General features: G+C 54.8%; 1 protein-coding gene across 1 annotated transcript in view; it reads left to right on the top strand.

Annotated features, from left to right (window-relative positions):
* NTSR1 (neurotensin receptor 1 (high affinity)) overlaps positions 1-16,929 on the top strand; it is a 48,113-nt gene extending 31,184 nt beyond the window's left edge. Inside the window, exons 2-4 of the mRNA XM_005688283.3 lie at positions 9,776-9,977; positions 13,085-13,175; positions 14,147-16,929. Coding sequence (XP_005688340.2) covers positions 9,776-9,977; positions 13,085-13,175; positions 14,147-14,396 — 543 coding nt within the window. The 3' untranslated portion in view covers positions 14,397-16,929. The remainder of the gene's footprint in view (positions 1-9,775; positions 9,978-13,084; positions 13,176-14,146) is intronic.

Below are 21,356 nucleotides of genomic sequence, written 5' to 3'. Positions count from 1 at the left end.
AACCACATTGGTACCCTCGCCCACGCACAGTAAAGCCAGTCCAGTGACAAGGAAAGCACAGGGTTTACTGTTGGCACCAAACCCAGAGTCCAGGGCAGCTGGTGCTGAAAAAGCCTGAACTCTCTGATGGGTTTCAGGGGAGCATTTTAAAGGCTGGCTGAGAGGAGGGGTGGGCATCGCAGGGTGTGTGATCAGCTCCTGCACAGTTCTCTGATTGGTTGTGGGGAGGTGCAGGAGCGGGGCCACTGGGGTTCAGGTTATCAGTCCTCCAGCTCCAGGAGGCTTGGGGGCTATGAGCACAAGGTCCTCAAGTAGTTGCCGTCTTCATCTGCTTTCAGCATCTGTGCCACAACTCGGGAACGTGCATCAGATACTATTATCTGGTGCTTCAGAGATGAGCTAAAGCAGAGGATGTGAGGGGGTTGCCTCAAGAAGGCTTCCCTGGTGGCTCAGTGGTAAATAATCCACCTGCCAATGCAGGAGATAAGGGTTCAATCACAGAATAGGAAAGATCCCTGGAAGAGGAAATGGCAGCCAACTCCAGTATTCTTGCCTGGAGAATCCCATGGAAAGAGGAGTCTGGCAGGCTGCAGTCCATAGGTTCACAAAGAGTCAGACATGACTGAGCAACTAACCCTTTCAGGAAGGCCTTAGAGTGTCCCACTTGGTTGCACCAAAGGGCTAAACAGGACCAGATATGGAAGACAGCTGTGCACACATGCAGCTCACACACACATATATTTGTATAGACACGCATAGACATACAGACACACATGCTCAATACGCCCACTGAAGTTTGACTGGTGTCTGGGGGCTCGAGGGAGGACCACTCAGACATCGTCGCAGCATGGACCCCTTGCAGGACGCTGGGCGCTCATCTCAACCTGGGCTCACCTGCGTGGGCCCCTCACGGTTGATTTCACAGTCACTTAAGCTCATTCAGCAGCCAGCTCTCCTCTGTCAAGTTTTAATTACATGCTGCTGGTTTTTCAAGTCAGACCCACAGGTTAGATTTGCTGGTTCATAGGAAATACAGGCAAAAGAGCCCCACCCTTCTGCCCACCCCTCTTTCTGTGTAATATGACTGGAAGGGTGGGACATCACAGGTGGTATCAAGTTACCTTTATAAAACCAGTCCCCTCCTGGCCAGCCAGCTTCTGGCAACCTGTCCCTAGGACCAGAGTCTATAAAGAAATTTAAAAAACAGTCCCCAAGTTCTGGGGTCAGACAGCCCAGTCAAATGACACAAATGACCCCTGTCCAGCATTCCCACCACATCCCCCTGTCTTCACAGGACTTCTTATCAGAGCTTGGGGGGTAAGGGCCTGTGAAAGGTTGAGGAGGGGAACTTAAGGTAAACAAAGGAAGGTGCCGGAACATTCCAGAAGAGACACAGAGCCTGTCCCTGCTCCTCCATCCATGGCCCCTGGGCTGGGAGGTAGCCAGCTGCCCAGGGTGTGTCTCCAGGTAATAGTCTGAGCCACAGCCACCTCAAGTTCCTGCGAGGAAAGAAAGGGCTGATGAGCCTTGAGCGGGGCATCAGTAAGCCTCACACAGTCCCTGTGAGCTGCTGGCCTGGCGCTCAGGATAGCGAAGCTCCCCTGGGCACCAATCAGCACCCACTCCGACCCCAGCCCCCAGGCCCAGACTGTCAATAGTGCTCCAGGCACCCAGGCCCTGGGTCACGCAGGGTCCTTCTGCTGCTGGGGACCAGCCTGGGCTGCCTCCATCCCCTGGTCTTCCAGGTGGACCAGCCACCCTGTGGTTATAGGCAGGAGGCAGGTCCAGTCTGAGAAGGGCACGTGCTTGGGTTGCCGGACCCAGCCCCAGCCTGGGTGGCTCTGCTCTTTGCTCTGCTTCTATAAACAGAAATCACCCTTCAGGATCCCCCCCTACACACATGCAAAGGACGGAGAGCCACGCGTGCTTGGGCCACCCACAACACACAAAAGCCAAGCCTGTTCCCTGTTCCAGAGGGCCCTGCATGGCCATGAGGAGGATAGCGCAGTGGACCCCATGTGGTCACGGAGCCAGGGCTCTCCTGGGGGTGGAGGAAGAAAGGTCTTCAACAGATACGGGTGTGGGGGAAGGAACTTAGGGATGCCGGCCAGCCCCCCGAGGTGTTCCCTCTCACTTCACTGATGGATGTTGTCCTAGAGTGCAGGTCAGCCAGGCCCACCCACACTGGTTGGGGCTGAGTGGATTGGGAGTGCAGGACCCCACTGTCACTTCTAAGGCACCCTCCCTCCTCATCACAGCCATCCAGGTGGAAGCCCCAGGAGGCCTGGCTGAGGGAACCCCTGTGTCATTTCCCAGGGTCAAGCCCAGAGCACAGGGTGCCCCCCATGCCCAGGGGTTGGTCAGCTTGGGAGAAAACTAGAACCAAATGCTGGTTGAGTGGGGTCTGGGGGAACGTGGATGGCAGCTCTCAAGCCCCCTCCCTGACACTGGCCACTTGGCTCCAAGTCCACCGTAATCAGATTGCCCTAAGCAAGGACAGAGCTCTAATTCTATTGAGAGGAGCCGAGACTCAGAGTTCAGGGCCTGATGTCCACAGGGAGCACAGTGACCACACGTCAGTGGACGGTAATTTGAAATTGGGAAGGAACAGGATATTTGCTGAGCTGCCCACACAATTACATGGCCAGAAAACATTAAAAATTGTGGGGCTGGAGAATCAGCTGTCAGTGAACTCAAGGTAGGGCCACTCCCACCGGCCCTGGAGGTGGAGGACAGGGTGAGGGACAGTCATGCTGCAGCGGGGACACCACTCCTGGTAATCCCTTCCTGGAATACGCTGACACTAGCTTGGACGCCGGTCCCGACAGCACAGCAGTGCCCAGTCCTACAGGACTCATTTTCCAGCACAGCTGGGGAGTTTGCTCAGTTCCCCAGAAATCCACTCCCCACATCCCCTGGCCCTAGAGGCTCTCAATTAAGACCAGGCCCCCAGGTTTTCCTGGCCCGGAGCTGAGAGCATTCTCTGATGGCTAAGTTCCTTCAAGGTGCACACGGAACCTCCAAAACAGGTGTAGAGTCGGCACTGCTGGTAATCCTGAGTCAAGTTGTGGTCCCACACAGCAGGAAAACACAAACAGGAGGCTTAGCGATGACCATAGGAGCTCATGTATGGATAGTGGGGTAACAGCAGCCAGTTCTTACTGTCCAGGAGTTGCCCTGCAAGGCAGACTTTGTTGCCATTGTGGTGTGAGGTATGGGTTGGGATAAGACCATGATTCCATGTAGGTGCCCAGGTGACCACCAAGATGCCTTCCTGCCCACATGCACAGAGGTGGGAGCCAGGCCCAGGGTTAGACCTCCACCCCCTGCCCTGCGCCTGTCCTGGTCAAGGACTTTTACAGCCCTGTCAGTGGCTAATCAGCAGACACCCCACTGGTCTGAATATTCTCATGGGCTTTTTAGCCAAGAGGTGTTTGAAAACATGACAAATAGGCCTCCAGCCCACAGATGATTTTGAAGCAGTTTTGAGAGGGGCTGGAATCACTGGAATGTGACTTGCCACCCCAGCTTCCACACCCAGAGTGATGAATGAGCCCCCACCAGCTCACAGCCAAGTCCAGGCCCCAGCACCTGGCCTGTGTGCTGCTGAGGGCAGGAGTCCCCTCCTCTCTCCTCAAGGATGAGCACGGCTGACCCAGCAAGGGTGGAGGGGCAGGGGTGGTGAGAGGCCATTTCCCTAATCCAATTGAGGGTCTCCTGGAGCCAGGCTGGTGCCAGCACTGCATCACGGCCGGGAGCAGACAGGATGTGACTACCCAGGAGGGGCGGGGGGTCGGGGGGAGGTAGCATGTCTCCGTGGCTCCAGCACTCAAGAGGAGAAAGACTCACACAGACAGCTGCTGCCTGCATAGGCAGTGGGGCACTTGGCGAGGCTCCTGTAGGGGTTACAGGCTGCTCACCTGCCCCTCATCAGAGGCCACAAAGAGTCTAGGAGCAGTGAGGACAGTGTGGAGTGTTCCTGATGGCCCCTGCCCCCAGCTGGCCCTACTCCCCCCACCGAGGCCCTCCCCACCCCAATCTCTCCAGTCTCTCTCCCCACCAGGCCAGGCAGTGGGCACTGTCCATGGTGCTGAACTCCGAGGCTCTCTGGAGCATTCTGTCCACTCTGAGTCGCTGGTGACCTTGGTCCACCCTCTCCCAGAAATTCCAAGCCAGAAGATGAGCATGAGAACCAGGGTGGAGCAGACGGGAGACCAAAGAAAGAGAGAGTGATGGATGGAGGTTCAGTCCTGAAAGGAGTCACGGCCTTTGCACTAGAAGGTGTGCTCAAATTTCTGCAGTTACCCAAAGTGTCCTCTCTGGGAATCTGAGGTGGGGCATGTCCCCCCCTGAGGCTTTACAGAGGAGGATGAGGTCCCTCCGCTTGCCCACAACCAGTGAGTGCTCTGTTCACTTACTCTCTGCTCACAGACCAGCCCCACGATGGAGGTGAGCGCCAGGATGCAGGTCACATTGGGTCTGGGCTTTGTCTTCTGTAAAATGAGAGTAGCTTCTCCATGCATACTCCACAAGGTGACCTGTACACGGCACTAAGCATGGGTCTGGCTGGTGGAAAGCATCTATCAAGGGTTATGATGTGTATCATCTAGAAAGTGGAAGTTAGAGGGACTTAGAATGTCCTCTTTTATACTGAGCCAAATTCTGGTACTGGAACCACCTAATGGTGAGGGACTGCACCGTGAAGAGCAAGACCAGTGGCCGGGCAGTCAAGCTAAGCCCAAGGTGCACCCAATCTATGGAGCCCCCTCTCCAGGTTGCCCTTCCAGGCACTAAGATGACTAACTTGGTGCCTCAGTAGTGCAGGCAATGCTGGGGGAGGCTCAGATGCTCTGCTCTGTGGTTGGCACTGACCTGACCCACAGAGCAGTGGGCTTCAATGTTGGTCTGTCTTCTCTCCCAGACTCTTGTCTGCTGTGGACCGTGCACCCTCTTGGAGTGGTCCCAGCAATGTCTGGAGTATCTGGGGGCCACTGAGATGAGGGATGATAGAGGGCAGTCACCTCGGATGGTGTCAGCCCCAGGAGATTCTGGGTTGTGTCACCTGGAAGGACCTTTCTGCCACCCCAGACCCAGTGTCCTGACCCTGATGTGAGAGTGGATGGGCTGAGATCTGGTCCCCGCCACCTACAACACCCCACCCCAGGGAGGCAAGAGGGGTGTGTGGTTGGCGTGTCACCATGGGTATAGGACCTGGGCAGCTGTCACAGGATGCGCATTCATTCCATTCATTAATTTCATTTAAGGTCAAGAGGACGTGCCGAGAGCCCCCAGCTCCCAGCCTCTCCCTGGGTCGGCCTCTGTCAGGCTTCTCTCCAGGGAGCTGTCTGGTGTAGAGCTGGCCTCTTACTCCACAGAGAAACCAGCTGCTCTGTTCCTGCTCTCCTCACTAAACCATGACGTTGGCCCTCCCTGTCGGTCATTCTCTGTCTTGACAGCGCCCTGTGGTGCGGATACATCATAACTCATCAAGAAGCCCAGGCAGTGGGTGTTGAAGATGTTCTGGGTTCTTGCTTTCTGAGCAAGTCTGTGATGAGTGATGGGGACACACAATGACCCTGGAGTGACTTACATCACTGTTCTGCCTTTGGTAGTGGCAAAGGGGAGGGGAGGGCTTCCCAGGTGGTGCTAGTGGTAAAGAATCTGCCTGCAACGCAGAAGACATGGGTTTGACCCATGAGTTTGGCTCAGATGGTAAAGCGATTGCCTACAATGTGGGAGACCCGGGTTTGATCCCTGGGTCAGGAAGATCCCCTGGAGAAGGAAATGGCAACCCACTCCATTACCCTTGCCTGGAAAATCCCATGGGCACAGGAGCCTGGTAGGCTACAGTCCTTGGGGTCGCGAAGAGTTGACACATGACTGAGTGACTTCACTTTCACTTTTTCCTGAAGGAAGGCAAAGCAACCCACCCCAGTATTCTTGCCTGGAGAATCCCATGGACAGAGGAGCCTGGCAGACTGCGGTCCATAGAGTCACACAAGTAGGATACAACTAAAGCAACTTAACAAGGACACATGCACAAAGGGAGGGGACTTTCAGCATTTGCTGGGTGAGGAGTGTTTTTTCCCTGAGGTTAGAAGGAGGTGGTCCCTAAACCCTGGGCCCAACTGGGCTGGTCGCCTGCTGGGAGTGACCTCTGCCCACCCAAAGAGGTCATCCCAGTGGCTCCACAGTGGAAGTTCAGACAGGAAGTCCCTTCTCTCCACCTCCCTCGCCCTCCACAGCCTCAGAAGCTGCTGCACAAGCTGCTGGGTTTTGCCAACACCCTGAGCAGTGTTTTGCACCTTCCCACTCACCATGGGCTGCTTGCTGAGCTGTGAAGCTTGGGAGTCCAGAGGCCGGCTCTTTACTAAACACAATGGAATCAATTAAGGGGAGACAGGCGGCACAAAACCAGCTATGGCTCCTCAGAGAAAGAGTGCACAGGACAACAGCCTTGAAGAGGGTGGCAGAGGAGTTGTCTTGGCTTGAGGACCCTGGGCTGTGGAGGGCCAGGGGTTGCGCCAGGCCATGTGCTTCCCACTGGCACCTTGGACCTGTTTGTGGGCAGGTCAGGGACAGCCTCCCCTCCCAGATAGACTTGTGTCCTGTTCCACTTTCTTGTCATTGTTTAACCATTTCACTCTCTGTCTCTCAAAAAATTGCAGATACTGGAGGGCAGAGACCAGGCCCAGAGTCCTCGGGCAGTGCCTCAGAGCACCCACCCCACTCCTTCTCACCTCAGGCTGCAGCCCTAGTCCTGGGTAACCCAGCATGAATTCTGCTTCTGGCCCTGAGCCTGGCACTGTCATTGTCTCTCTGTTAGTGATGAGAACGCTGAAACCAACATGCCCGTCTGGGACCGCCTGAGGTCAAAGCTAACCAGTGGACAGGTCAGGGGTCCTGCAGCTTCCTGGTGGTCCTGCCTGACTCAGGAGTGTTTGGAGGATACAGTGGGACAGCAATTTCTCCTGGGACTGAGAGAATTTTTTCCCACCACTGAACTTTTATAGCAGAATTTTCCAGCAGTGCCTAAACTACTTTATTTTTTTAAATTCCAGTAGTATATCATGATAGCAAAAATTTCATAATTTCTTCTAGCAGACTTGTGGCTTTTATTTCTGTGTTCTAATCTTTGCTTGATCTTGATGTGTGTGTGTGTGTGTGTGTGTGTGTGTGTGAGGGAAAGAAAGATCTCTGTGAGTCAGGGTACTCATTCCAGGAACTCATTCAGATTGTCTTAAGGGCAATAAAGGAATATTTATTTTGCACAAGAAGGACTGAAAGTCCAAGAAGGATGACTGCTGGCAGAGCTGGATCTGGGAGCTCAGTGTCCCCAGGGTGCTTTCCTTTCCCCTGTTGTGGGAGTTTCACTGTTAGGCAGGTCCTTCCCTCAGAGGTGAGAAAACAGTATCAATGGCCACAAAAGCAGTTTCCTACTCAGCAGACTCCCAACCCTCAACCTGAGGTGAGATCTCTTTCCTGAGCATCAGGTCTGGGGCCGTTCTCAGAGGATAAGCATGACTGCTACAGAAGCGAGCATGCACCCTGCATTTGTCCAAAGAGGACCCACCTGGGCCTTATGGACTGTGCCCATTGTTCAGGAATCCAGAGGGGTGGGCGGTTCCTGGGCAGCAGAGGGAGGTCCTGGGAAGGGACAGTGGATGCAGCAGGCCCTGAGCTTCCACCCCTAGCTCTGCGGCCTGTCACCACCTTCCCCTGCTGCTTGGACACCACCTCCACCATCTACCATGTTTGCCTCCTTGGGAACGTTTTGGGCCTCTCTTGCTCCCCTGAGTGATTTGCACCAAACAAATCTTGTGCCGTGTTGGTTAGTGAGCTCCCATAGTGAGTAAGGCCTCCCTGCCGGCCTGCCATCCTTCCCTCCAAAAGTGTCCTGGCCACTCTTACATTGTTTTTTCCAGTTGAATTTTAGAGTCTGCCTCTCTATGCCCACATGGTCTCACGTGTCATTGGGACAAACACACAGATGAGGCTGAGGCTGGGCCCTCCACACCAGGGCGTCTCTGTCTGGAAGGAAAGGCCTGGCTGCTCCTCCTTCCCCTTCTGTCTCTCCTGTGGCTGCACCTCCGGTGTTTCCTGGATGGCTTGCACAGGGCTGAGCAGATTCACTCCTCTTTGCTTGTAGCTGGGAGTGGGCTGCTCCCCTATTCCCAGAAGTGGGGTGTAGAGTGCAGAACTGGGTGAAGCCTGAGCCCCCATCCATGCTGGGAACCCTGGCAAAATGAGGCAGACCCCTGGCACCACCACAGTCCAGGCTGGAGGGGCAGGAGAAGCCTAGGGAAGGCACCCCCTCTTTCTGCACCAGCAGGAATCCCCTGCTGGCCAAGCCTCTTCCTCAAACCTCTATTAGGGGGCTGCAGTGCTGGGGCCTTCACCCCACCCTGGAACCTCAAGGTCAGTGCCTGGCCTTCTTCCAACTCAGGGATCCACTGGGGCCTCAGACCAGACTCGGCAACCCACCAGCCTGGGCCTTCGTCCATCGCTCGCAGCCCCCATATGTGGCTGTTTTACTGTCTGTGCTCAGCAAGGTGTGGTATTTCAAATGTTTTGACATTTAAAATCTGTGTTGGATACATTCATTTTGTTAAATTATACCTGGCTGTGGTGACTCATGGGAATTGATTTGTCTCCTGGGTCTGCACCCCTACCCAGCCCCCAGCCCAGAGCTGCCCCTCGGCTTCACCAGCCCCTCATTGTCCAAGTCTCCAGACCTGTCCCCCAAGCTTGGTGGGGCTGAGCACTCAAAAGACAGAGCCAAATGCAGTTTTACACCAGAGGGTGTTATTCCCCTTTTCCCGTATAGCTCAGAAGGTAAGGAATCTGCCTGCAATGCAAGAGACCCCAGTTTGATCCCTGGGTTGGGAAGATCCTCTGGAGAAGGAAATGGCAACCCCCTCCAGTATTCTTGCATGGAGAATCCCATGGACAGAGGAGCCTGGCAGGCTACAGTCCATGGGATCGCAAGAGTTGGGCATGACTTAGCGACTAAACCACCACCACCACTGGGAGGTGGTTCAGGACCGTGGGAGACCTGTTCCCCATCACTGGTCAGGGTCACACACATCCCCTGGAGGTTTGTGTCCCTATTGGGAACAACAGTACTTTCTCAGAGAGGCCACAGCCTCTCGGGCTGAGCAGGTGCCTGCGAAGGTGGATCAGCCTAGTATTGCCGAAGGGCTGGGCTCTGGCTCAAGTTCAGGTCTGAGCCGGTGATTTCAGCAAGACTCTCAGCACCTCGGTCTCCCCAGAGGCCAAGAGAGGCAGAAGATGGAGGTGCCAACAGGAAGTGCTCTTCAACGTGCTGAGAGGCAGTGGGGAACGAGGCAGTAGGCAGGGTCCTTGCTTTGTGTCCTAATATGAGCTGTCCACATGCAGGATGAGGGACGCTGGGTGGGCCGTGCTGAAGAGAGGTCAGGCGGGGCCACATCCTTGTCCAGACCTGGAAGTACAGAGCCTAGACCCTCACCACAGCCAGGATGCTCCAGGCTGGGCCCTGTGCTGCTGCCTCCCTGAGGTGGCAGAGTCCACAGACCCTCAAGCCAGCCGGCGGAGCTGGCCTGGAGATGGGCAGACCCAGCAACTCCCACCTCCAGCCCCTGAACCTGGACCAGTGGGCAGGCGAGCACCAGGGCACATCCCCGCCTGGGGCTCAGGGACACCCTCCTCTGTCTCTCTGAGGGCCAGCAGGCAGGTGGGCCCCAGGGCGCATCCCCACCCAGGTCTCAGAGCCACTCTCCTCCCTCTCTCGCAGATCAACACCTTCATGTCCTTCGTGTTCCCCATGGTGGTCATCTCCTTCCTGAACACCGTCATCGCCAACAAGCTGACCGTGATGGTCCGCCAGGCTGCTGAGCCAGGCCAAGTGTGCACCGTCGGGGACCAGCACAGCTCCTTCAGCATGTCCATCGAGCCCGGCCGGGTCCAGGCCCTGCGCCACGGCGTCCGGGTCTTACGTACGTAACTTCTGGGCCTCGGGGTGGGTGTGGGGGCGAGCTTGGTACCACAAACAGGGAGGTCTAGAGAGCTGGGGAACCGAGCGTGCCAGGCCAAGGCTTGGGTGCCAGTTCCTCCGGGGATCAGGCTGCTCTTCATTTACTCACTCGTCCTCCCACTCACCGATTAGCAAGCCTCCGCATGGTTTCAAATCAAGTAGTTTGCTCACAAAGCCGGGGCTGCAGAGTTGGGGTCCCCAAGCATGCTAGGCCAGCTGGAAAGGCCAGAGGTACCGTCCCCCCTCACAGGTTCTAACAGGGCATCCTGAAGTCCTGGAGGGTCAGGTGGAGTGGACCCTTTTTTTCTGTGAGCTGTGAGGGTCCAGCCTCCATCCCTCTGTCCCTGGCCTGGTCTGGGCCTGCAGATGGCATCATGAGGAAGGGTCCTCAAAACCACCTACCCCTCCCCACTCTCCTGAGGCAGCCCCAGCCCACTCAGCCCCCCAGAGCATCCACCCCCACCTTACACCGGCCCCAGCAGCCCCTCTCCCATCTCCCGCTCTGCCCCGGGCTGCTAGCCCCTCACCATCTGCAGCCACTAGTCTTGAGAGGAAAAGGTCCCAGCAGCTCTACCCAACAGGAGCATGATGCCCGCAGGCCCCACATGAGATGTTAAATGGTCCAATAACCATGTTTTTAAACAGTAAAAAGAAACAGGTAAAATTCATTTTGTTCATTTATTACTCCAGTATTTCCCAGATACGATAACCTCTGCCTTCATCTGTGTCCTGAAACTGATGGGAGAGTCACTTCAGGCATGTTTAGCCCTTGGCCTGGCTCGGCTCCCTGCAGCCTGGTGTCAAGTGACCAGCAGGCAGTGTCCAGCAGGCAAGGCCACAGCATCTCTATCTGCTGTGTGCGGATAGGCTTTCTGGAAATCCTGGTGCCTCCAACCCGTGTTTTCTGCTGCTTCGAGCAGGCAGCTCCCTTATCAGGGCCTCTCCACCCCAGGCCTGCGGTCTCCGGAGACCCCCGAGTGGGTCTCGGGGGCTGTGGGGTCAGGACAGTAGTCAGGGTGTGGGCCCCAAACCCAAGACCCCCACAGATCCTTCTACAACCCCAAGACAATGACATTATCTCAGGGACCACGCTTCTCTCTTCCCCAAGACAGCATAGTCAGCCCCAAGTTTTCCCAAGCAGTTGGCTTTTTATTGCTCTCCTTTTCATTCTGGTAAAATATACCCAGCGTAAAATTTACCATTTTGACCATTTTAAGTGCACAGTTTGGCAGCTGTGTAGACAATCATATCACTATGGGGCCATCATCACCATCCCTTCCCGCCTTGTAAAACTGCAACTCTTCCCGTTAATAACAAGCTCTCACCACTCCCCCAGCCCCTGACAACCACCTTCTACTTTCATTCTCTATGAATTTGACTCCTCTAGGGAGCTCATATAAGTGGAATCATACAGTGTTTGTGGATTTTGTGACTGGTTTATTCACATGATGTGGTAGCCTCAGGGTTCATCCACCTTGTAGCCTGTGCCAGAATTTCCTTTCTTTTTAAGGCTGAATAATCTTCCACTGTATGCAAGGACCACATGTTTATGCATCCTCTGTTGATTTTAGCTCCTGTGAACAGTGCTATGAGGTGCTGGTATCTGAGTTCCTGCTTTCAGTTATATATATACACACACACGCACACACCCTGGAGTAGAATTGCTGAATCACATGGTCATTCCTGGGTCGGGAAGATCCACTGGAGAAGGGATAGGCTCCCCACTCCACTATTCTTGGGCTTCCCTTGTGGCTCAGCTGGTAAAGAATCCTCTTGCAATGCTGGAGACCTGGGTTTGATCCCTGGGTTGGGAAGATCCCTTGGAGGAGGGAACAGCTACCCACTCCAGTATTCTGGCCTGGAGAATTACATGGACCATATAGTCCATCGGGTTGCAAAGAGTCGGACACAACTGAGCGACTTTCACTTTCGCAGTACTTTCACAGGGTCATTTCACGTTTAATTTTTTTGAATTAGAAAAGATTTTTAAACAGCCATACTATTTTCTAAAGTGGCTGCACCATTTACATTCCCACCAACATTGTACAAAAGTTCTAGTTTCTCCATATCCTCCCACAAATTACCATTTTCTGGGGTTTTACTATTTTTTATAATAGTCATCCTCTTGGACTATGAGGCAGTATCTTATTGTAGTTTTGATTTGCTTTTCCTGGGTGATCAGTGGTGTTGAGCATCTTTTCATGTGCTTATCGCATATTTGTATCTCTTCCTTGGAGAGAAATGTCTATTCAAGTCCTCTGCCCACTCGTGAATTGGGTTGCTTGAGTTTTGTTGTTGAGTTTTCCATATGTCCAGGATATTAATCCCTTATCAGATGTGAAGGGAACATTTTTTCCCATCTGTAGGTTGTCTTTCCGCTTTGTCAATTGTATCCTTTAATACACAGTTTTTAAATTTTTATCCAAATTATTTTTTTCTTTGTTGTCTTTGGTGCCATCACCAAGAAGTGATGTTCAAATCCATTGTTGTGAAAATTTTGTTCTATCTTTTCTTCTAGGAATTTTATACTCTTAACTCTTATGTTTAGATCTCTGATCCACTGTGAGTTAATTTTCGTGGATGTTGTGAGATTAGGGTCCAGCTTCATTTTTTGCATGTGGGGATCTAGTTTTCCCAGAGCATTTGTTGAAAAGAGTCCTTCCCCCCTTGATCTTGGTATCCAATAGAAAATCATTTGAGAGTTTCTGGAAGGGCTTATTTCTGGACCATCCATTCTGGCCCATGGGTCTATATGTCTGTTCTTATGCCCGTACCACTCCATTTGGATGACTGTAGCTTTGTCGGGGGTGGGGGGGGGCGGAGTTTGAAGTCAGGAAGGATGAGTCCTTCAGCATTGTTCTTTCTCAAGACTATTTTGGCTGTTCAGCATCCATTGAAATTCCCAATGAGTTCTTCTACAAAAGAATGTCATCAGGACTTACCCAGAAATTGCACTGAATCTGTAGATCTGTTGGGTAGCACAGTCATCTTAACAGTATTAAGTCTTTCAATCCGTGGACACAGGACCTCTCCCTCCAGCTCCCTGAGGTCAGTGTCTCCATGTCTCAGGTGCCGTGGTCATCGCCTTCGTGGTCTGCTGGCTGCCCTACCACGTGCGACGCCTCATGTTCTGCTACATTTCAGACAAACAGTGGACCCCGTGAGTACAGGAGGCAGGGACCGAGGGGGTGAGGCTCAGGTCGGGGGCATGCTCCCCAAAACAGGTGGGGCTGGGGCACTGAGAGGGGCAGCTCAGGGTAGGGGTGGGAGTCAGTGTCCCCCAGCAGGAGCTCGGGCATGGCTGTGATGGGGCAGGGGGCACAGAAGGCCGTGGAGGGACAGACACTCCTGGAAGCTGCTTCAGAAAAGGAAAGCAGGTCCTAAGACGGTCAGTAGGTTTGGGGGAGTCTGGAGAGCGAAAGGAAGGGCTGGCCCTGCTGACTGTGGGTAGAGAGATGGCAACCGTCAGGGTCCCTGTAAACCTGGAGGAGTCATCCACCAGGAGGACCTGGGGCTCCAAGAACATCACGCCCATGCTGTGATGTTTGGGAACTGGCCTTCCCACAACAGCAGTCTGAATCCTGCTGGGTGAGCTCCTCTGCAGAGCAGGGCTCCAGGTCAAGGATCATGGGCTCTTCCAAGTGACAGGGAGCCACTGGGGAGGGCACAGCTAGGCTGATTGAGGAGAAGGTGCAGGGAGTGGAGCATAGTCCCAAACACAGGGTTTCTGAGATTCAGGGCTGCCAGGTGAGGGAGTGAGGTCCCTGTGCATGGAGGCAAGCAAGTCGAGGTGCACAACTGTCTGAGCTGTGTGGAGGGGCTCCTACCCTGGATGTTCCATTAACGCCAGGCCCCAGCTGAGCCTGGCAGCCCTGGGGGGCCTGGGATCTTGCACAGGAAGGGCGCACCCACAGGGCAGCAGGGGAAAGTGGAGACTGTGGCCAAGGTAAGCTGCACACCCTACCTTGGGAGGGGGGCCGCAGCTCAGCTGACCGGTGCTGGGCAGGAGTGTATACAGAACAACCTCTCAAGAGAAACCAGAGTCCTGGAGGTTATTATGAAACATCCCCACACTGGCCAGGGCCGCCCTGTGTGTCTGGGCCCACCGGCCTGAGTGCCCTCTCCCCCCAGGTTCCTCTACGACTTCTATCACTACTTCTACATGCTGACCAACGCCCTCTTCTACGTCAGCTCCACCATCAACCCCATCCTCTACAACCTCGTCTCCGCCAACTTCCGCCAGATCTTCCTGTCCACCCTGGCTTGTCTCTGTCCCGTGGGGGGGCGCAGGAGGAGGGGGCCAGCCTTCTCGAGGAAGGCCAACAGTGTGTCCAGCAACCACACCTTCTCCAGCAACGTCACCCGGGAGACATTGTACTAGCACCGGGCAGGCTGGGAGGGAGCTGGCAGGGGACCAGGATGGGGTCTCTCAGCCTCCACCCCCATCTACCCAGCACCTGGGAGCTGGAGGGAGTCATCCCAGGGCCTGCTCCCAGGCTTCCAAGGTCCAGGACCCGGCACCCATATCCCAGAGGCCCCACTTCTTTTCAGTTTATCCTCTCTTCCCATCACCTCCCTCCTCTCCTCTTTGAAAGCAAGAGAGATTGCTCTCCTCCCAGATCTAAAAATGGCCTTTAATGAGGAGAAATTTGTGTTGGGTGATAGGCAGTCTTCTTTGTTCTCAAACTAATGGATGTTTAGGGAGAAAAAAATGAAAGGGGTAGATCAAGGCAGGCCGTTGGGCAACCCAGTTGACATTGGAGGACAGTGACCCCAAGAGCTGGCGCTGAGACGAGCCCAGCCGGCAGGACCACCACTGGCCTGGTGCTGCCGAGGGCCTGTGTTATACCTCCAGTCAGCTCAAGACCAAGTCAGCTCCTTGTGCAGCAGGCATTCGACACCCCCTTCAAAGTGTTGTCACAGGAAGTTTTGATGCCACCAGAGGGCTGGGGTCAGCCTACCATTGCCCAGCCCTGGGCCTCCCATCCTCGCCTGTCCTCCCCTGGCCAAGGCAGCAAAGCCCTGCAGGGACATCTCGGGCAGCTCAGCCTCCCAGTTCTCCATTCTGACTCTGCAGAAGCAAGGCCAGGTCTGTGGGGTCCTGGTGGCCCAGTCCAGGACAGGGACATCCCCACGCACTCTCATTTCTGCTGTCCAGCTGAGCTCCTGCAGCCTGGCTCCAAGCTGCTTCAGGGTGGACACTCGAGGTGGAGGAGGGTCGACCATGTCTCCAAGAGATGCCAGCCCTGGAGCCACAGGTGAAGAGGAGGAGCCACGGGTACAAGCTGCCTGCTGGCCGGCAGCCAGGCAGAGACCGAGACTCGTCCGTCATGCCTGGCCCCAGCTCAGATGCCCAGGACAGCAGGCGCCTCCTTGGTCTCTGGGAGCCGGTCCCAGACAGGATGGCCCGGCCCCAGGAAGGTGCCCTGAGCCAGAGGAAGGTGGCCCCGGGGGGAGCTGCTCTGGACCAGCCGGACTAGGAGTGGCCAAGGGACCGGAGGTGAAACATAGACCTTTTAAAGCAAGTCCTCCCTGGGCCTGGAACACATTGGCCCAGAAGGGAGACAGTCAGACCGACGGTCAGACGGGCAGACAACCACATGGGTGGCACTGACTCAGGATCTGAGAGCTGCTCCTGGTCTGGTCTCAGCCTCCATCCACAGAAACGGCACGTCACATGCTGCAGGGTCCACAGGCATGTCAGATCTGGGCTCTGCTATTGATCGGGGGTCACTTGACCCTCCCAAATCCTCCCTCAAGCTGTTCAGCAAGAACCAGGCCAGGAGAGTCAGCCCATAGCTGGTCCCCATGCCAGGCAGCCCTGCCGTGACACAGTGGCCATCAGCGCAGAGGACAAGGCCAGCCCAGAGCTCCCACGTGGGTGTAACATCTGGACAGGGGTAGGGGAGCCCCTGCCCTGCTCAGCAAGTGGGCATTGGAGTTCAGCAAAGACAGTCTGGTCCCAGGTGCTGGCTTCAGGCAGAGGACCTGGACTCTTTCTGACAGACCCTTAGACACTTCTGGCCTCCCTGGACCATGCACACACTGCAATTCCCCAAGCCCTGGTTTCCCTGTCTGAGTAGTGGGCATGGTGACTCCACCCACTCGGCCAGAGCTGAGCGTGATGGCTCTGGAGGACCAAGCTTGGACAATGGAAGGATGGTTCACCGAGGTAAGGGTGGAGAGGATGTGGAATGAGATGAGACGCCCGCCACCCAGACCCTCCTGGGGGCACACGGGCAGGGCCTGCCACTGAGCTCTGAGCCCACCTTACTGTCTGCCCACTTCACGTCAGTGGGGACCCGGGTCCATGCCCTGTCAGACACCCTCCTGAACCACCCCAGCTCCTGGTCAGGTCACCGTGGAATGCCAGAGGCCGGCTCTGTGTGCTGTCCATGTCCCTTCGCAGGGTCCAGTGTCCATAAGCCTGGTAACCAGTGATGGCGAAACCCCACAGTGTGCACTGCCCAACCACCCTAATGTCCTGCAGTGACTGGGACACCCCCTCAATAAAGAAGTAAAGGAGCCTGTGGGCCCGTGATGCACCCCCACATGGGAGAGGGGCCCCACGGACCTGCCGGCAGCCATTCACTCACTCATCAGACAGTGACTGTGTCAGCGACAGCCTCTGCTGGCCCTTTTACCAAAAAAAAAAACGTGCTTTGGTCCCGTTTCCCAGAGCTGGGGGTCTGGGGGCAAGGACCTCCAGCTCAGGTCCCACCTGCCCCCAGAGCTTTCAGCAGCAGCCTGTGAGGGGCCTCTCCTGAGCACAAGGTCCCATGGGGCCTGAACGTGGAGACCTGGGTCCACATTGGCTATGCAGCGACACCTGCCACCCAGTGTCCTGATCTGGGGTCTGAGCACAGGCGAGGCCCACCCAAGGGGGTGCGGGGCCCTGTGACTCTTTGACCTCAGTCTCCATGGCCCCTCTAACCAGCCTGGCTCCTCCCTGGGGGCCAGCAGGTGGGGGCCGGGTTAGGGAGGGGCACTCACCTGTCCTTGGACACAGCCAGAGCCATCCTCCAACAGAAGGGCTCCTGAAGCAGGGTGTCCCCTCCTGCCCTCTCCTCTTCCCCTGATCTGCCTTCATCTCATAGCAGCAGCAGAGTCCCTGGGGACCCCAACATGGGGAGGGGAGGGGCAACATGGAAAGCATCTTTCCAGATTGCCAGCCTCTGTCTTTCCCTTCTCTCTCCTCGGTCAGCAGTCTTCCCCACACTCCCCTTCATTCGTTCATTCACTTGTCAGCTGCCCCCATGAGCCTGGTTTCCTCAAAGCCTCCCCATCCAAAGGGACATGGGGCTGAGTGTGAGCTTCAAGTCCTCTGTGCTTATAAGCCATCCGCCCCATCAGCAGGGAAGTCTCAGGATGCCCACTCTCCTGGCAAGCTCCAATAGGTATGCTGACATTTTACAAGAATAGCCAAAGGAATAAAACTCTAACAGTGGAATTTCAGGCCAGTCATGAGGAGAGAAATTTAGGGTCAGTGGTAGCAGTCCCAAACCCTTGATACCACTGTGCCACAGGGCCAGAGCTCTGGTCAAGCCACTCCCTGCCTCCTGCAGGTTTTCTGAGCTATGGTCCCTGTTCCAGCACAGGGAAGGGGGAGGAATCCACTCTCCTACAGGAAGGCACCTCTGGCCCCATCGCTGTCGCTAGGCAACAGGAGGAGGGCCTGGGAGAGAATTCCATACATTTTGAAATACATTTGAAGAAAGAAAAAAGCATCCGGTGGCTGGCTGCTGGAACACAGGAGAAGCTCTTCTCCACCCCCCTGACTCCTCCCAACCCTCTTCCTCCTCCCACCCTCTCCTTCCTCCCATCCCCTCCCTCCTCCCACATGTCCCCCACCGCTTCCCACAATTATGATTTGAATTCCAATTTCTATCAGAACACCATGGAAACCGTGTCCAGGCTGAATTGATGAAGGAGAGAATGGGAGAAGGGGAAGGCGGAGGGCTGGTCAGGGAAGGAGTGGCAGAGTGAGGGGCCGAGAAGGGACTGCACTCCAGCTGGGAGGGCCCCCCACCGCACATGTGCACCCCCACCACACACATGCATGTGCTCGCACATGTGCCCAGCCAGCAGCAGCCTTCACCTTCCAGGCCTCATTCATCGGATGAGGTTGCCAGTTCTCAGCCTGCGGTCTGGCTTTGGCCAGGGGTGGGGGCCAGCACCTGGACACTGTCTTCCTGACCACCTGGGTCCCTCAGTCCCACCTCTGCTACCCTCTTTGGAGTAAAGAGAGGCACAGGGGCCCTCGTTCTACTCTCAGCACCCTCAGGGATCCCCAGCAAAGCTACAAAGAAACTTAAAGGGAGTTGCCTGCCACAGCCAAGGATGCTCAGGGTGGGGGTGGGGATGGGGGTGGGGGTGGGAGTGTGTGGGCAGCTGCACGGGGTCCAGCTGGGCCATGACTCTAGATGTCCACCACCCTAACCCCCTTCAGTCCTCAAGGAATGTGAGCTCAGCTCTCTGGGGAGAGAAGTGGACCCTGGATGGAGTAGGATGGCTGCAGAGGGCGTCTGAACCTGGTCCTCACCCGGTGCCCTCCCCACTCCATCTAGCTTGCTGTGTACACATTAACTTTCAAGATGCAAAACCTTCATCTTTTATTATAAAAGCGATTCACTCTTTCATGAAAAAGTGAAATAATATGAAAAATACAAAGTATAGGGTGAAGTCTCAGCTTTGTCCCACCTGGAGGTGACCGTGGCTGACAGACCAGTGAGAACACCACCCAGGGCACCACCATGTGCTACCACACAAACACGCTGGTGCTTGGAGAGAACACACACCACCACTCACAAGACACACGCACATGCACTTACATACACACATGCAAACATATGCACATGCACGCCCTCACATATACATATATATACATACAGGCACACACATGCACACGCAAGCATATACATATACATATGTGAACATATGCATATACACATCCTCACATAACATATATACAGACATACATGCACATACATGCATGCAAACATACTCATGCCCTCACATATACATACACACATGCACATACACGCTGTGTGTGCATGTATGCTCATATGCATATGCTCATATACACACATACCCGCACACCACACATACACATGTGTATACTCACACATATATACACATGTGCATATATGCACTCATGCCAACATATACGCATGCACACACTCTCATATACACATATGTACACATACATAGACATGCATATACATACTGTGCACACATGGAGGTACTCGTGCATACATAGTTGCACATGCATGCACACATGTGCATGCTCACATACATATATACATGTGCATACATATATGTATGCAAGTGTACATTCATGCACACTGTCATACACACAGATACACATATATGCACACATCCTCACACGTGCACACTTGCACATAAATACACATACACATGTGCATATGTGCATGCATGCGAATGCGTATGCATGCACATGCTCATACACACATGTGCATATACATGTGCATTATACATACATGTGCACATACATATACACATGACTGCAGCCATATCAGTGCACACAGCACTCCCTCTTTCTTTTCTATTTAATCTACTAAAATTTTTTTAACTTTTTATTATATATTGGAGTATAGCTAGTTAACAGTGTTATAATATTTCAGGTGCATAGCAAAAGGACTCTGCCATACATACACATGTATCCATTCTCCCCCAGACTCTCCTCCCATTCAAGCTGCCACATAACATTGAGCAGGGTTTCCTGTGCTATATAGCAGGTCCTTGCTGGTTATCAATGTTCTTTTCTTTTTATTAAATTTATTTATTTCTAATTGAAGGATAATTGCTTTACAGTATTACCTTGGTTTCTACCAATCATCACCATGAATCAGTCATAGGTTCACCCACGTCCCCTCCTACTTGAACATCCCTCTCGCCTCCCTCTCCATCCCACCCCTCTAGGTTGTTACCTCTAGGTTTTTCAGACACAAAGTTAAAATAAATTTCTGACATTCAGATGTTTCCAAAAGCAACTCTCCTGTGCAGGTAAAAAGTCCCCAAGAGTCCAAGCAGAGGACATGCTCTATCTCAACAGACTTCAACTGACCCCTTGGGAGCCCGGAGATGGGACGGCCCTTCAGGGGTGTCCTGCGGGGCTGGTATGGGAGGCCAGCAGAGAGCTGTGCCAGCAAGGTGGCAAGCACTGCAGGCTGTCCATCCTCATCAGTCACTTCTCTCGGCCCCCATTACCCTTCATCACTGATCCCTCCTCCCGGCAGCCAGACTCCTCTGAGCAGCCTGGCCATCTGTCTACATTAGAAAGGGGTGATCCTGCAGGGCTGGGGGGCAGCACCATGACTCCTGCCTGATGTCCTAGACCCCTGACCCTAGGTGACTCTAGGGTGGAAGAGGCCCAGTGCCACCCATACAGACCCCCCACAGCTGACAATGGTCCCCATGGCCCAGATGCCAGTCTGTACCTGTTTCCATCATGCAACACATTTAATAAGCACCTACTGTGCACACCCAGGCTGGAGGGAGCTTCTGGTCAGGGGTTCAGGGTGGAGGCCGGCTTGTCCTCAGCCCAGGCCCCACCTCTGCAGCCCCATCACCATCAACAAGCTGTCTCTCTGGTCCTCCAACCCCCTGCATTAGGGCTCCAGGAGGGGCCTGGGATGCAGCACTTACCCAGCATTTCTGGGGCCTGCCTGGCATGGACTAGCCACTGCTGAATGTCCCAGGAGGGCCAGGAGATGCCCCCTCACTGGCCTTAGTTTGCTGGTGGGGGAGGGGCCTGGGGTCCCCCAGACACTATCAGGTATGGGAATCCAGTCTCAGTGTATAAGGAGGTGAATTTTAAGGCCCGCTTTCCACCCTGGGGTCCCTGGGATTGTGAGTCCCCTTCCCCCACCTCAACCCTATCCAGAGTACCCTGGCTTCAGCCTTCGGGGCCCCATGAAGCCAGAGAGGCAGATTCTTCCATGGCAAGATGGCATCTGTGATCAGGAGGATGAACGCAAAGGATCCTGGCTATCTCCCACCCACATTTAGGGGTCCCAGCCTGGCCTAGGATGCCCCGTTCCTACTGCTCACTTGCTGCTAAAACTTGCCGGCAACCCCCACCCCAACCACTCCCCTTCTGAGCAGCAGACTGTCTGCTGCCCCCATGTGCCCCACTTCCCCTCAAGTGCATCCTAGGCCCATTCATGACCACAGAATCTCCCGTGTGCCCTGTGGGTTCACCCCAGCTGCACCTCCGAGGAAAGAACTGTCAGCACAGCCGTTTCACAGGCGCTGAGTCTGCAGAGTGGCTGAGCGGAGAGGGAGGAGGTGGGGGGTGGGGGGGAGGGGTGGGGGAGGG

Source organism: Capra hircus, chromosome 13, assembly GCF_001704415.2.
Source record: "Capra hircus breed San Clemente chromosome 13, ASM170441v1, whole genome shotgun sequence".
Classification (NCBI taxonomy): Eukaryota; Metazoa; Chordata; class Mammalia; order Artiodactyla; family Bovidae; genus Capra; species Capra hircus.
This window is presented reverse-complemented; position numbering and strand designations above follow the sequence as displayed.